At 47.8% G+C, this 15,666-nt stretch overlaps 1 protein-coding gene across 7 annotated transcripts in view; it reads right to left on the reverse strand.

Annotated features, from left to right (window-relative positions):
* Positions 1–922: 922 nt before the first annotated feature.
* Positions 923–15,666, reverse strand: part of LOC137355586 (ultra-long-chain fatty acid omega-hydroxylase-like) — a 162,961-nt gene continuing 148,217 nt past the window's right edge. For all 7 annotated transcript variants that reach the window (XM_068020866.1, XM_068020868.1, XM_068020867.1 and 4 more), the window contains exons 10-13: positions 12,507–12,640; positions 11,995–12,059; positions 6,239–6,321; positions 923–1,461 (exon numbers count right to left, since the gene is read on the reverse strand). In XM_068020866.1, the coding sequence (XP_067876967.1) occupies positions 1,254–1,461; positions 6,239–6,321; positions 11,995–12,059; positions 12,507–12,640 (490 nt within the window). In that variant the 3' untranslated portion in view covers positions 923–1,253. The remainder of the gene's footprint in view (positions 1,462–6,238; positions 6,322–11,994; positions 12,060–12,506; positions 12,641–15,666) is intronic.

Consider the following 15,666-nt stretch of genomic DNA (forward strand, 5'->3'; position numbering starts at 1 on the left):
TGCACCCTCTCAAGGACCCTCACATCCTTCCTGAAGTGTGGTGACCAGAACAGGATGCAATAATCTAGTTGGGGCCTAACCAGAGCTTTATGAAGGTTCAGCATAATTTCCCTGCTTTTGTACTCGATGTCTCTATTTATGAAGCCGAAGATCCCATATGCTTTGCTAACCACTCTCTCAATATGGTGGTTGCACTTCGGCCCCTATGACCTTCATGTTAGAAATTGCAGGACGTTAAGATTGGCAGGAGAGGAACAAGTGAATTCAGAGTCTTGATCCAGTAGCTGAGTTGATACTGTCTGGTATAAGACCTGGATGTGCTTGGCCATTTAATCTCCGCATCTCTTAGTTGAGTCCGTTTCATTTGGTTTTATACATTATCCTGGGTGCTTTCGATCACAAAACTGTCAATTAAGGAACAAGGTACGTTGTAACCTGAAAGACTGCAATTCCTGTTTGCCTCCTGCCATTCCAAACTTCAGCCCGCTGGGGAATTCAGTGTGTGTTATTAAGGCTGTGTAAATAGATGAGACAATCAAATGCTTCTGAGATTCCTCATAATAATTTGGATAAATGTGAGTGTGAGCCACCTCTACAGTTAGCCACACTGCAGCTTCCTCATTCCATAACATTCCTATTCTCCGCTTCTTCCAGCCATTTGTGAACGTATCTAGAATTAATTGTATTCAGGTTGTGGTCATTGGTCAAAGCGGGAAGCTGCTGCACATTTACAGAGTTCATCAATCAACAGCCAGCATCTCAGCAATGGGAACATTTCAATAGTGAATCGTGGGCTGAGAAGCTCTTGTGAAAGATTTTCTTTCCACATAGTTGTAGGAGAGTCAAATGCTTTAACCACAAGGAGCGGAGATCATTGCATTTTTCAAAGGGGAAGTTGGATAAATAATTTAAGTAGAGGAAGAATATTTCACAGTTCCTTTTATTCAATTCAATGGATTGTTACAATATTCAGGAAAGCCATTAACTGCACAGATAGGAGTTTGCTTTTAGCATAACACAGCATCTGTAGGGACTAGTGAAGGGCTAGGGTCGTGTAGTTTATTCAGAGCATTTCAGCCCCAAGCTGCGGCACTTGTGTGAAACATTTTTCATATTTGTCAGCGGGTTTAAAACAAAACTCCCTTTTCCTTTAAGCTGTAGCATTTCACCCTCGCAGGGATTGAAAGTTGGGTTCAAAGAATTTATTCCCCTCCCCACCTCCGTTTGCATTTTCTCTCCTCCTTCTGCCGCTTTCATTCAGCGGTCTGCTGGGATCCTCGGCAGACTTGCCGCCCTGGCAGCGGCTCCAGTTTCAGCCAGATTCCTTTCTCGGTCCGGAGAATCAGCTCAGGTTTCCTTCGCACCTCCTGGGATGTATCCAGCGTGAACTTGAAGCGGTACAGAGTCAGCGCCACAGCCACCTTCATCTCGGACAGGGCAAAGTTCTGCCCGATGCAATTCCTAAAGAACAAGGAAAATCGGAATTGGGGATAATTAGCACCCATTTGAATCAAGAATAACAGGACATCCCCTCTCACCCGTTTCAGCTTTCTCACCACCTGAAACTCAAGGATTCAGGTTAAGAATCAAAGTTAGAGTCATTGATATACAGCACTGAAACAGGCTCTTCAGCCCATCGTGTCTGTGCTGGCCATCCAGCACCCGACTACTCTAATCCCATATTCCTGCACTTGGCCCATAGCCTTGTATGCTATGTTATTTCAAGTGCTCATCTAAATACTACTTAAATGTTGTGAGTGTTCCTGCCTCTACCACCTCTTCAGCTAGTGTGTTCCAGATTCCAACCACCCGCTGGGTGAGAAGATTTTCCTCAGATCCCCTCTAAACCTCCTGCCCCTTGCACTAAATCTATGCCCCCTGGTTCTTGACCCCTCCACTAAGGGAAAAAGTTTTTTCCTGTCTACCCTATCTATGCCCCTCATAATTTTGTATACCATCATCATGTCCCCCCCCCTCAGCAATCTCTGCTCCAAGGAAAACAGCCCTAGCCTATCCAGTCTCTCTTCATAGCTGAAATGCTCCAGCCCAGGCAACATCCTGGTGAATCTCCTCTGCACCCTCTCCAGTGCAATCACATCCTTGCTATAGTGTGGTGACCAGAACTGTACACAGTACTCCAGCTGTGACTTAACTGGCATTTTATACAGCTCCATCATAACCTCCCTGTTCTTATATTCTATGCCTCGGCTAATAAAGGCAAGTATCCCATATGCCTTCCTAACCACCTTATCTACCTGTGCTGCTGCCTTCAGTGATCTATGGACAAGTACACCAAGGTCCCTCTGACCTTCTGTACTTCCTAGGATCCTACCAGCCATGGTATATTCCCTTGCCTTGTTAGTCCTCCCAAAATGCATTACCACACACTTCTCAAGATTCAATTCCATTTACCACTGCTCCGCCCATCTTACCAGCCCATCTATATCTCCCTGTAATTTAAAGATTTCCTCCTCACTATTTACAACACCACCAATTTTCGTGTCATCTGCGAACTTACTGATCATACCTCCTCTTTTCACGTCTAAATCATTAACGTACACTACAAACCGCAAGGGTCCCAGCACCGATCCGAGTTAAATGAAATACACTTGTATTTTCTAAACTATGGAAGACTAAGGAGTGATCTTATTGAGGTGTTTAAGACGATTAAACTATTTGACAGGGTGGATAGAGAGAAACTATCTCCTCTGGAGAGAGAGTCCACAACAAGGGGACATAAGCTTAAAATTAGAGCTGGGCCGTTCAGGTGTGATGTCAAGAAGTCGCACGCAAAGGGTAGTGAAAATCTGGAACTCACTTCCCCCAAAAAGCTGTTGAGGCTTGAAAATTTCAAATCTTAAATTGTTAGGTTTTTGTCAGGCAAGGGTATTAAGGATTACAGAACCAAGGTAGGTAGATGCATTTAAGATACAGAGCAGCCATGACTGAATTGGCAGAACAGGCTTGATGGGCTGAATGGCCTACTCTGTTGCTGTGTTCCCAGGAATCTGTCTCAATCTCCTACAACTCAGCTCCTGACAGTTAATTGTTGTGTGCAGCAGCCAGTGCCTGAATCACTCACACCTGGGTTCAAATTCAACCACAGCCATTTGATTCCTGAAGTCAGTCAGTGAGTGTTAATAAATGTTGTGCATTAATCTGTGGTTGCTGGGAATAATCTATCACTGGTGCTACACACAGCCAAGCAGACCGGGGTTGCCTGGAAGAGTTCCTCCTTTATCTGAGAGGCCGGAGCAACTGACCCCCAGCTTGGGCGGTTACACCATTATTGAATGGAGGTCATCTAGCTTTCATTCAATAAGTTGCACTGCAGCAACTCACCAAGCCTCCTTCCAAACCAGCGACCTCTTCCACCTTTAAGGACAAGAGCAGCAGATGCTTGGGAACACCACCACCTGCAAGTTCCCCTCCAAGCCACACAACATCCCGACTTGGAACTATATCACTATTCCTTCACTGTCACTGGGTCAAAATCCTGGAACTCCCTTCCTAACAGCACTGTGGGGTGTACCTACCTCACAAGGACTGCAGTGGTTCAAGAAGGCAGCTCATCACCAGCTGCTGGGCAATTATGGATGGGCAATAAATGCCGTCCGAGCCAGTGATGCCCACATCCCATGAATGAATAAAAAATTGTATTTTTCTTGCACCTTTCTTAACCTCATGACATCCCAAAGCACTTTGCAGCCAATGACAATACTTTTTGAAGTGTAGTCACTGTTGTAGGAAATGTGGCAGACAATTTGTGCACAGCAAGCTCCCACAAACAGCAATGTAATAATAATCTGTTCTTTGTGTTGTTGACTGCAGGATAAATGTTGGTCAGGACACCAGGGAGAACTCACCCTCTCTTCAAGTAGTGCAATGGGATCTTTTACAACCACCTGAGAGCAGGCAGGCCTCAATTTAAGATCTCATCTGAAAGAGGCCACCCCAGACACTGTAGCATTCCCTCAATTCCACACCCTGAGAGCGTCAGCTTATGTTGAAGTGAGACTTAAACCATCATCTTCTACCTCAGAGGTAAGAGTGCCAACAACTGAGCTATGGTGAACACTGAGGCCTGTATAACCTCAACAGTTCTGTACTTGCATTCTGCAGTGAGGCCAGTTACCATCTCAGTTTGTACAGTGGCTGTAAGTGAGGTTATAACAGGGCTGAGTAAAGAGTTCTCTCACTCCCATTGCAGGTACCAGTGCAGGTTATCATCAAAATGCTGGGCTGAGGTCGTGGCTGTGACAGATCTTATTTGGAGTTTGCGAGCGAGCTCTGTTCTAAGCTTCTTGCTGATGCTGCGATAAGGCCACAGCGCTGGGGCTGATTTTATCTTTCTTTATCGTTCAGTGGCGTGAGTTGCAACATCCCTTCCTGGGCCAGTTCTACATCTCTTCAGCCCCTGAAGTTAGTCAGATTGAATGACAGTTGGGGTGCTGGCCCCATGAATTGCAGTGTGTGTGCTAACACTTATCATTCCACAGTCAAACATGACATCATAGCCCTGTTTGCCTGATGAGGGGTCAGAGTTGGATAAGAACATTTGAAATAGAAGCAGGAGTAGGCCATTCGGCCCCTCGAGCCTGCTCTGCTATTCAATGAGATCATGGCTGCTCTGATTGTGGCCTTAACTCCACTTTCCTGCCTGCCCTCTATAAACCTTGCCTCCCTTGTAGATCAAAAATCTGCCGAGCTCAGCCTTGAATATATTCAATGACCCAGCCTCCACTGCTTTCTCGGGAAGAGAATTCCAAAGGTTAACGATCCTCTGAGAGAAGAAATTCCTCCTCATCTCTGTCTTAAATGGGAAACCCCTTATTCTGAAACTTTGCCCCTGAGTTCTCGCTTCCCCCTTGAGGGGAAACATCCTCTCAACATCTCCCCTGTCAAGCCCCCTCAGAGTTGGATGGCCAATTTGAATAATTAAAGGCCCAATTAAGGGACATTTTGCCAGGTCGCTGGCAGTTTACTGGCGTCGGAGCAGCCCCTCCCCCCCCACTGTGTGGGGTGTCTGCCCAGCAGGATCCCAGGGAGGGCATCTGATCCAGAGGCTCCATGCCCCAAAGAGGGGGCAGCAGCCAGGAAAGACCTGCCCCATAGATGCATCTGAAGGGGGTCTCCCTTCCAATCAGCAGGGCCTACTGCCCTCGGCCACCTAATCTTTTACATTCAGATTATCTACTGGAGGGTGCCTCCATGTTGAGGTGCCCTCATGTTCTCCAGCCTGCATCAGCAGTGCCCACCTATCCCTGTAACGCTGTTGAGGCTCCAGAGCTGACTGGGGTGGCAGCATCAGCACCCCGTCCGCCGTCTTTAACTGGACACTCGGCTCGGCCAGTTCAGAATCCTCCTCTGGAAATATTGCCGAGGTGGTCCCGCTGCCCGCCCAGCATCCTTGGGACAAGCAGATGGTCCCGACTTGGGGACTGCCCCTCACTTCCAAGTTAATTGAACCCTTAATGTCACACAGGTGTTCTGAGGTTTGCTGTCACTGGCACTCGATCATTAAACTCCATCTTTAGAAACAATCCCAAACATCACTGATCATCTCATGGCACCAATTGTTCCACCAGTTTGGGGCCCTGTGTTGTCGTCTCTATTCCCCACCCCACCCTGTGTGTGCCAGTTCCCAGGACGTCAGGGAGCAGGACTGGAGACCCTGACCCTGACATGTAACTACAGGGGCTGAATGGATGAGAGCAAGAAGCCTCAACAGATAGGAGCATTTAAATGATGTAATAACACGTCCTGTGCCATTTTGGATGGGTTTGACCAAAGTGAAAAGGCTCCGACTGGGGGGCAAAGAGCCAGCAAGGTTGGATAGGATGTGGATAAGGAATGAGCTCTGGATTGTGTGCAGGTCAGGTTGGATTTACTGCTGTTTCTGGCACTGACTCAATACCAAACCTGCTTCTCAGGAAGCTGCGATGATTGGGATCGATGACTGTTTAACACTGCCTGATTTTACTGTCCACTGAGGTCAGTAGACAGCAATACTGAACTGGGTGTAAAACGGGTGTTCTACCCGATCCCATGGCATTCCCACCTGAAGACTTAGGTTAGTTTCAGAATTCTGGATTGGAACAGCGAGTGCCACTGAAACCTGACATCCCTGAGCAAATCAGTCCATACTGTCAGTCACCCTGGAGCAGAGGAAGTGGAAATCTCAGCAAAAATATGACAATGAAAATGAGCACTGAACAGCCGCCGAGGCGCAACTCACCTGGGACCAGCCGAGAATGGGATGAAGGCGTACGGGGCCCTCTTGTCTGCGTTTGTGGAATCGAAGCGGGACGGGTCATATACCTGCAAAAGGCAACAGGTGAGATGGTTACACAGTCAGGGACACTGAAACAGGTCCTTCACTCATCAAACAGGAAACTCCGCAGAGACCAATCACAGGCAGCCATGGACCCCTGCTGCCCCTGCAGGTTTATAAACTACTGAAGCTCTGAAATGTGAAATACAAACAGGAAAGGAAGGATCTAGTGAGATCGTCATGAGATCTCAGTGATGGGGATATTAACATTTGGTGTGAACTAACTGGAAAATGTGAATAATCTCTAGTCACCAGAACAGAGAGCTACTTATCAGCCACGGTCACCTCTGTGTCAGAAGGTTAGAGTCATAGAGTTATACAGCACAGAAACAGGCCCTTCAGCCCATCATATCTGTGATGGCCATCAAGCACCTATCTATTCTAATCCCATTTTCCAGCACTTGGCCCATAGCCTTGTATGCTAAGGCTTTTCAAGTGCTCATCTACATACTTCTTAAATGTTGTGAGGGTTCCTGCCTCTACAACCCCTTCGGGCAATGCGTTTCAGATCCCAAGCACCTTCTGGGTGAAACATATTTTCCTCAAATCCCCTCTAAACCTCCTGCCTCTTACCTTAAATCTATGCCTCCACTAAGGGAAAAAGTTTCTTCCTATCTACCCTATCAATGCCCCTCATAATTTTGTATACCTCAATCATGTCTCCCCTCAGCCTTCTCTGCTCCAAGGAAAACAACCCTAGCCTTTTCAGTCTCTCCTCATAGCTGAAATGCTCCAGCCCAGGCAATATCCTGGTGAATCTCTTCTGCACCCTCTCCATTGCAATCACATCCTTCCTATAGTATGGTGACCAGAACTGTACACAGTACTCCAGCTGTGGCCTTACTAGTGTTTTATACAGCTCCATCATAACCTCCCTGCTCTTATATTCTATGCCTCAGCTAATAAAGGCAAGTATCCCATATGCCTTCCTAACCACCTTATCTACCTATGCTGCTGCCTTCAGTGATCTATGGACAAGTACACCAAGGTCCCTCTGACCCTCTGTATTTCCTAGGGTCCTACAATCCATTGTATATTCCCTTGCCTTGTTAGTCCTCCCAAAATGCATCACCTCACACTTCTCAGGATTAAATTCCATTTGCCACAGCTCCGCCCATCTCACCAGCCCATTTATATCGTCCTGTAATCTAAGGCTTTCCTCCTCACTATTTATGACACCAACAATTATTGTGTCATCTGCGAACTTACTGATCATACCTCCTATATTCATGTCTAAATCATTGATGTACACTACAAACCACAAGGGTCCCAGCACTGATCCCTGCGGTACACCACTGGTCACAGGCTTCCACTCACAGAAACAACCCTCGAACCTCTGCCTTCTGCCACTAAACCAATTTTGGATCCAAATTGCCAAATTGTCCTGGATCCCATGGGCTCTTACCTTCTTAACCAATCTCCCATGTGGGACCTTACCAAAAGCCTTAGAGAAGTCCATGTAAACTACATCAACTGCTTTACCCTCATCTATACATCTAGTCACCTCCTCGAAAAATTCAATCAAGTTTGTTAGACACGATCTCCCCCTGACAAAGCCGTGCTGACTATCCCTGATTAATCCCTGCCTCTCCAAGTGGAGATTAATCCTGTCCCTCAGAATTTTTTCCAATATTTTCCCAACCACTGGTGTTAGACTCACCGGCCTGTAATTACCTGGTTTATCCCTGTATCCTTCTTGAATAATGGCACCATATTCACTGTCCTCCAGTCCTCTGATGCCTCTCCTTTAGCCAGAGAGGATTTGTGGGTTCAAGTCCCACTCCAGATACTTAACCTAGGCCGGTTCTTCAGTGCAGTCTTGTTAGGTTTCCTGGGGGCATGAGGAGCACTGTGGTTTAACCATCCTCCCAAACGTGGGAATGGGGAGGAGGAAACAGTCCTTCCCTTCCTTGACAAAGATTCAATGAGCTCCTGGACAGTCAGCTCTCCTTACTCTGCACCTCCATCCTTTGCCATTTGCTGCCCTTTCTCCCCCAATCTCCGCTCTTCCACTGTTTAAGTCCCTCCGGCTCTATAATAGTGGGTGCATTTTAGCCCTAATGACAAGTTACCTGCTAGTTTAACCTGGCACTGCCCAACCCCGACCACACCTGCCCTTAGTTTTCCTCAGTGAGCACTGAATCTTTTCTCAAATTTGACTACCAGATTCCTGGTCTTCTCTGGACATTAAGAGAATGTTTCTGCATTGGGATACACCATAAAACTCAGCTGCTGAGCCTCTGATCTGCTGCTCAGTCGCTTCCGCGACTGCTACAGTTCCAGCTAAACCTCTGACTGGTCTCTGGTTCGATTGTTTTTTCACCTGCAGCTGCCATCTGGGTCCTGGCCAGAGATTCACTCTCCTGAGCTGAAGGACATTTCTCTACCTCTTCCAGGTCTTGTGGTTAGAGCATGGCTAACCGACTCGAACCCGACCAGACCCGACAACACGTGTCGGGTTCGGGTCGGGTCGGGTCTCCCTTCCGGGTCCGGCATTCGGGCTCGGGTGGGCTCGGGCCGGGTCGGACACAGCGCTGCCTTTTGCTCAGTGAGGGAAAGGGAAGTAAGCTTCAAAATGTGAACAGCCGGGACGTCAAGGTGGGAAACGTGCATCCGGACTCCGCACTAGTCTGCCTCCATCGGCACGATTCTGCAGGAATAGCCTGCTGCTGGAAAGGAGGATCACAACATTTGGACAAGGTAGAGCACAACCTCTTTGATATAATTAACTTCATTCCAGTAGTCGGGTCAGGTCAGGTCGGGCGCGGGAAAATATCAAAGGACTCGGGCCGGGGTCGAGTTTGGGTTGGATGTGGTCGGGTTGGGCCTGGGGTTGGGTTTGGGTTGGATGTGGTCAGGTTGGGCCCGAGTTGGGTTTGGGTTGGATGTGCTCAGGTTGGGCCTGGGGTTGGGTTTGGGTTGGATATGGTCGGGTTGGGCCCGGGTTGGGTTTAGGTTGGATGTGCTCGGGTTGGGTTTGGGTTGGATGTGGTCGGGTTGGGCCCGGGTTGGGTTTGGGTTGGATGGGGTCGGGATTGGCCGGGGTTGGGTTTGGGTTGGATGTGGTCGGGTTGGGCCCGGGTCGGGTTTGGGTTGGATGTGCTCGGGTTGGGCCTGGGGTTGGGTTTGGGTTGGATGTGGTCGGGTTGGGCCTGGGGTTGGGTTTGGGTTGGATATGGTCGGGTTGGGCCCGGGTTGGGTTTAGGTTGGATGTGCTCGGGTTGGGCCTGGGGTTGGGTTTGGGTTGGATGTGGTCGAGTTGGGCCCGGATCGGGTTTGGGTTGGATGTGGTCGGGTTGGGCCCGGGTCGGGTTTGGGTTGGATGTGGTCGGGTTAGGCCCGGGTCGGGTTTGGGTTGGATGTGGTCGGGTTGGGCCCGGGTCGGGGTTGGGTTGGATGTGGTCGGGTTGGGCCCGGGTCGGGGTTGGGTTGGATGTGGTCGGGTTGGGCCCGGGTCGGGTTTGGGTTGGATGTGGTCGGGTTGGGCCGGGTCGGGTTTGGGTTGGATGTGGTCGGGTTGGGCCCGGGTCGGGTTTGGGTTGGATGTGGTCGGGTTGGGCCCGGGTCGGGTTTGGGTTGGATGTGGTCGGGTTGGGCCCGGGTCGGGTTTGGGTTGGATGTGGTCGGGTTGGGCCCGGATCGGGTTTGGGTTGGATGTGGTCGGGTTGGGCCCGGGTTGGGTTTGGGTTGGACCCGGGTTGGGTTTGGGTTGGATGTGGTCGGGTTGGGCCCGGGTCGCGTTTGGGTTGGATGTGGTCGGGTTGGGCCCGGGTCGGGTTTGGGTTGGATGTGGTCGGGTTGGGCCCGGGTCGGGTTTGGGTTGGATGTGGTCGGGTTGGGCCCGGGTCGGGTTTGGGTTGGATGTGGTCGGGTTGGGCCCGGGTCGGGTTTGGGTTGGATGTGGTCGGGTTGGGCCCGGGTTGGGTTTCAATTGCAGACCCGAGCAGGCCTTTACTTGTGGTGGCCTCCAACGTCAACACTGTTTTTCTACCTCACAATCGCTTCTGCACACATCCTGGAAATGCCTCCATTGGTGCATCCTCCAATCCTTCTACCCCTCAAATAGCCTCAGGACTTCACCCGCCTGCCACAACAGTCTACAAACTTTGGACAACTGTTCATTGATGCACAATGGTGACTCCTCCCTACCTATGTCACATTTATCCCACCACAGGGTCTATGACTTTGACTCCAAATTTCCTTCTATTTTCCCAGCTCTATTTTTGGTTTACTAGCAGGATACATGTATCATAATAATCCTAGTAACCAGGCCTGTGTAACTTTATTCTTCCCTGTGTCCATTTGCGTGAGCATTTTGCCTGCCTTTATTACCGATAGACTTGAGTATCACAATGCACTCCTGGCCAATTTCCCATATTCAACCTGACATAACCGGCCAACTGTGTCCTTACTCGCACAAGGTCCTGTTCACCCATCTCCCCTGTGCTCGCTGACTTACTTTGGCTCCCAGTTGAGCAACTCATCGATTTTAAAATTCTCATCCTTCTTTTCAAATCCCTCCATGGTCTCGCCCTTCCCTATCTCTGTAATCTCCTCCAGCCCCACAACTCTCCGAGATATCTACACTCCTCCCATTCTGGCCTCTTGAACATTACTCCGCGATTGGCGGCTGTGCCTTCATCTGCTGAGGTCCTAATCTCTGGAATTCCCTCACTAAACCTCTCCACCTTTCTATCTTGCTTTCCTTGTTAAGACACTTCTTCAAACCTATTTCTTTGACCAAGCTTTTGGTCATCTGTCCAAATAACCCCTTATTTGGCTTGGTGTCAAATTCTGGTTACTAACGCTCCCGTAAAGCACGTTGAGATGTTTTACCACATTAAAGGTGCTATATAAATACCAATTGTTATTTCTTTGTTGCAGGTCATCCCTAAACAGTGTTTACCCGAGTACAGCCCACAATGGCATCAGCTCCCTTGGGGCAAAGCACTGTTGGCCGGGTGGGGGTGGGATGTCCTCATAATTGTACTTGAAAAGGACCCAACATCTGCTCCAGTTTCCCGCTGGGTAAAGGACACCTTTTGTTTGCTTTTCCCCATAGGGCGGGCGCTGCACATCTCGCTGCCATTTTGGGTCCATGGTAGGCCGTGTGGCACCTGAAAAATGGGCGCAACTCTTCCAATTTCTCAGCCGTAGACTCCAACACTGCACTAGTAATCCAGAGCCCAGGCTAGTGCTCTGGGGACATGAGTTCGAATCCCACCTCGGCAGGTGGTGAAATTTGAATTCAATTAATAAATCTGGAATTAAAAGCTAGTCTAATGTTGGCCATGAAACCATTGTCGATGGTTGTAAAAACCCATCTGGTTCACTAATATCCTTCAGAGAAGGAAGTCCGCTGTCCTGACCTGGTCTAGACTACAGGTGACTCCAGACCCACAGCAATGTGGTTGACACTTTAAAAAAATGCCCTCTGACATGCCCTAGCAAAGCACTCAGTTCAAGGACAGTTTGGGATGGGCAATAAAAGCTGGTCCAGCCAGCGACGCCCACATCCCACAAATGAATAAAACAAACTCCCTCTCAGTCCTTTAACTCCTCTCTCTATAATTCCAGAGAATCAGGGCAAGAGGGAAGTGCAGCTGATTGAACATTAGTGCTCTGTTACTTTGTCTCATTGAAGTAGAAGTTGTCAGTACCTCAGGATCCGGCCAAACTGCAGGGTTATGATGAGTTCCATAGATACTGAGCAGACAGGTATTCCCTATAAAATAAACAAATGTTCACAATTACTGCCTCGCTTCTCCTTAAACACAAGTTCATAAAACAATGAAAATAACCATTGATGCAGATTAACCTAAAACTTATGCCAGGGGAAGTGAATGGATGATCAGGGAGGAAGCAGGAGATTGCAGGGACTGTGGACAGTGCATGACCCCCAGAATCTGCAGCCTATTGGGAAGAGAGGTTCACATTTCCACTGTGCACAAAAGCTTCCTGATTTCGCTCCTGAACGGCCTAGCAGTAACTTTAAGGTTGTGTCTCCTTGTGCTGGATTGTCCCATCTGAGGGAATACTTTCTCTCTGTCGAATCTCTTTACCATATTAAACACCTCAATGACATCATCCCCTCAACCTTCCAAGCTCAAGGGGACACAAGCCTGTCCTAGTCTTTTAACCCTTTAAGCCCCAGTACCACATTCCGCCTTACCCTTGGGAATTACCCTGCCGTCAGGAAGCTTGATGTCCTCAGTGCAGCAACGAGCCACAGTAGTGACAGGTGGGTGTAGCCGCAGGCTCTCCTTGATGCACATGGTGGTGAAGGGCATCCGAGAGAGATCGTCCCTGTGGGAAAATTGTGTTTTTAGTTTTTTTTTTAAATCCATGAACGCTTTTACTGGTTAATTATAAAAACATTGGGAGATGGGGGAAAAGGCTGCTTTACTAACAGTTAAGAGTCATCCAGTGGGATAATGAAATGTCTGAGATTTGATTAGTTAAAGAGAGAAACTTTTTTTTTAATTCTTTCATGGGATGTGGGCGTCGCTGGCAAGGCCACCATTTATTACTCATCCCTAATTGCCCTTGAGATGGTGGCGGAGGTGAGCTGCCTTCTTGAACCATTGCAGTCCATGTGCTGGAGGTACAACTGAGTAGCTTGCTAGGCCATTTCAGAGGGCAGTTAAGAGTCAACCACATTGCTGTGGATCTGGTGTCACATGTCGGCCAGACCAGGTAAGGACGGCAGATTTCCTTCCCTAAAAGAAGGAAATTCCTCGGGTAGGGAATTCAGGAGAAACTTCTTTACCCAGAGAGTGGTGAGAATGTGGAATTTGCTACGGCAGGGAATAGTTGAGGTGAGTAACTTAGATGCATTCAAGGGAAAGCTAGATAATCATATGAGGGAGAAAGGAATAGAAGGAATGTTGATAGGGTGAGATGAAGAGGATGGGAGGAGGCTCGTGTGGAGCATAACCACTGGCATAGACCAGCTGGGCCGAATGGCCTGTTCCTGTGCTTTAAATACTATGTAAGACTGCTGTGTAATCTTTTGTTTCAACCAGAGAATTATGGTGAAGGAGAAAACACACAGGTTTAAAATCGGTTTCCGGAGAGGGCAGATAAATGGCAAAGAAATTTAATTATAGCAAAGTGGGAAGTTGTTCATTGTGGTGGGAGGAATAAGAAAGCCAGTCATTGCTTGGAATGTAAGAAAATAAATGGGGTACAGGATCGTAAGGATTCTATGGGGTAGAGAGAGAGAGAGAAACTACCTGCTTTGGTGGGGAGTCCGTAACAAATGGACACAATTCCGACATCACAACACTAACTACACTCAGAATTGGCTGTAAAGCGTTTTGCGATGTCCTGAGGTAATGAAAGGCACTGTACAAATGCAAGTCTTTCCCTTTTTTAATCTTAAAATTAGAGCTAGGTCATTCGGGACAGAAATCAAGAAATACTTTTTCAAGGCTAGTGGAAATCGGGCACTCTCTCCCTTAAAAAGGCTGTGGATACTGGGGGGGGGGCGGAATTCAAATTTTCAAAACTGCGATCCATGGATAAGGGTATCTCGCAATATGGAGCATAGGCAGGAAAATGGAATTGAGATACAAAACAGCCATGATCTAATCAAATAACAGAAGGGCTCAATGGCCTACTCCTGACTATATGTTGCTGTGTCATCTAACACTTAGGAATTTCTAGACAATAAAAGCCCACGGCCCATTTAGCTCATCCTGGTAGTCACATGATACAGCGATGATGGAGTTGATGATGAATCACAGTGATCAATCTCTATCAATTAGTCTACAACAGGCCTAGACATTAGGCAGGAAAACCTCAGTAGTAGACAGCTTAGGGAACCATTGGTCCAAAGTCCCCTGTTCCTCCAGAGTCATTCTAGGCTGACCACATTCTCTTCCAACCCTCTAGGATTGGCCTCCAGGAATTTAAAGGAAGCCGCAACATTTCCCACATTACAACAGTAACTACAATTCACTAATACTTCATTGGCTGTGAGCTGTCAGAGGATGGACTTGTTGGGCAACCCATGGAGGCGGCAATGCTTGGAGGTGAAAGGCCATGTGGTGAAATCTCCAAGACTACGTCCAAGAGGAGTGGGCGACCCTCGCTAGCTCTTGTTGCTTTCTCTTTGGAAACTTGTTTATCTGCGTGTCATCCAGAGGAGGTGATGGCATCGTGGTAATGTCACTAGGCTAGTAATCCAGAGCCCAGGCTAATGCTCCCACCATTGCAGATGGTGAAATTTGAATTCAAAATTTAAAAAGCTAGCCTAATGATGACTGTGAAACCATTGTCGATTGTTATAAAAACCCATCTGGTTCACTAATGTCCTTTTGGGAAGGAAATCTGCCGTCCTTACTTGATCTGGCCCACATGTGACTCCAGATCCACAGCAATGTGGTTGACTCTTAAAAAATGCCCTCTGAAATGTCCTAGCAAGCCACTCAGTTCAAGGGCAATTAGGGATAAGCAATAAGTGCCAGCGAGCCAGAGACGTCCACATCCCACAAAAACGAATTTTAAAAAATCCTATTCGGAAAAGTCACTCTCTCTGCCTCTTCCTCTATCCCTCAGCCTCTGTCCTGCTCAATTCGCTCTGTTACAGCTTAAAAAATGGTTCAAAGCGGTATTTTTCAATTGCTGAGTAATTACAGTCTATGAGAAACATTAAAGCCAACTCATTAGCATCTTAATTACCTGTTGTCTCAATTGTTTCCCTTTTAAAAAAAACTTGTCTTAAAATACGACACATTTAGGCACCTAACGTTAAAACTAATTTTTTGTTGCTAAAATCTTTCTGTGCAAACATGTGACCCAACACCTCCCGTTCTGTCACCATTACTGGGAGAATTTTTTTTTTTTATTTCCAAAATATACTTTATTCATAAAAATCTGTAAACATTACATTGCCAAACAGTTTCCAAACAGCACCAAAAAATACAAACATTGCAAGGGAGATCAGTTTCCTTCAATACTGTCATGAGTTTCTTCCCAACCCTTCCGTTTCACAATTGTCATGTCAATTACAGTTTTACATTTACAGCAATTGAGAATATTAACAATACAGTTCGAGGGGTTTCCCATGGTTCCAGCCCCTCAGTCCAGCTTGGTGGGGGGACCTTACACTGTGGTCTTTCCCCATTGAGCCTTTGCTGCGGCTGCCCCAAGCTTTAGTGCGTCCCTCAGCACGTAGTCCTGGACCTTGGAATGTGCCAGTCTGCAACATTCGGTGGTGGACAACTCTTTGCGCTGGAAGACCAGCAAGTTTCGGGCAGACCAAAGGGCGTCTTTCACCGAATTGATAGTCCTCCCAGACAGCAGAGCCTCCCAGTCCTTCCTGTCAT

The sequence above is a fragment of the Heterodontus francisci genome, chromosome 43 (assembly GCF_036365525.1).
Source record: "Heterodontus francisci isolate sHetFra1 chromosome 43, sHetFra1.hap1, whole genome shotgun sequence".
Classification (NCBI taxonomy): domain Eukaryota; kingdom Metazoa; phylum Chordata; class Chondrichthyes; order Heterodontiformes; family Heterodontidae; genus Heterodontus; species Heterodontus francisci.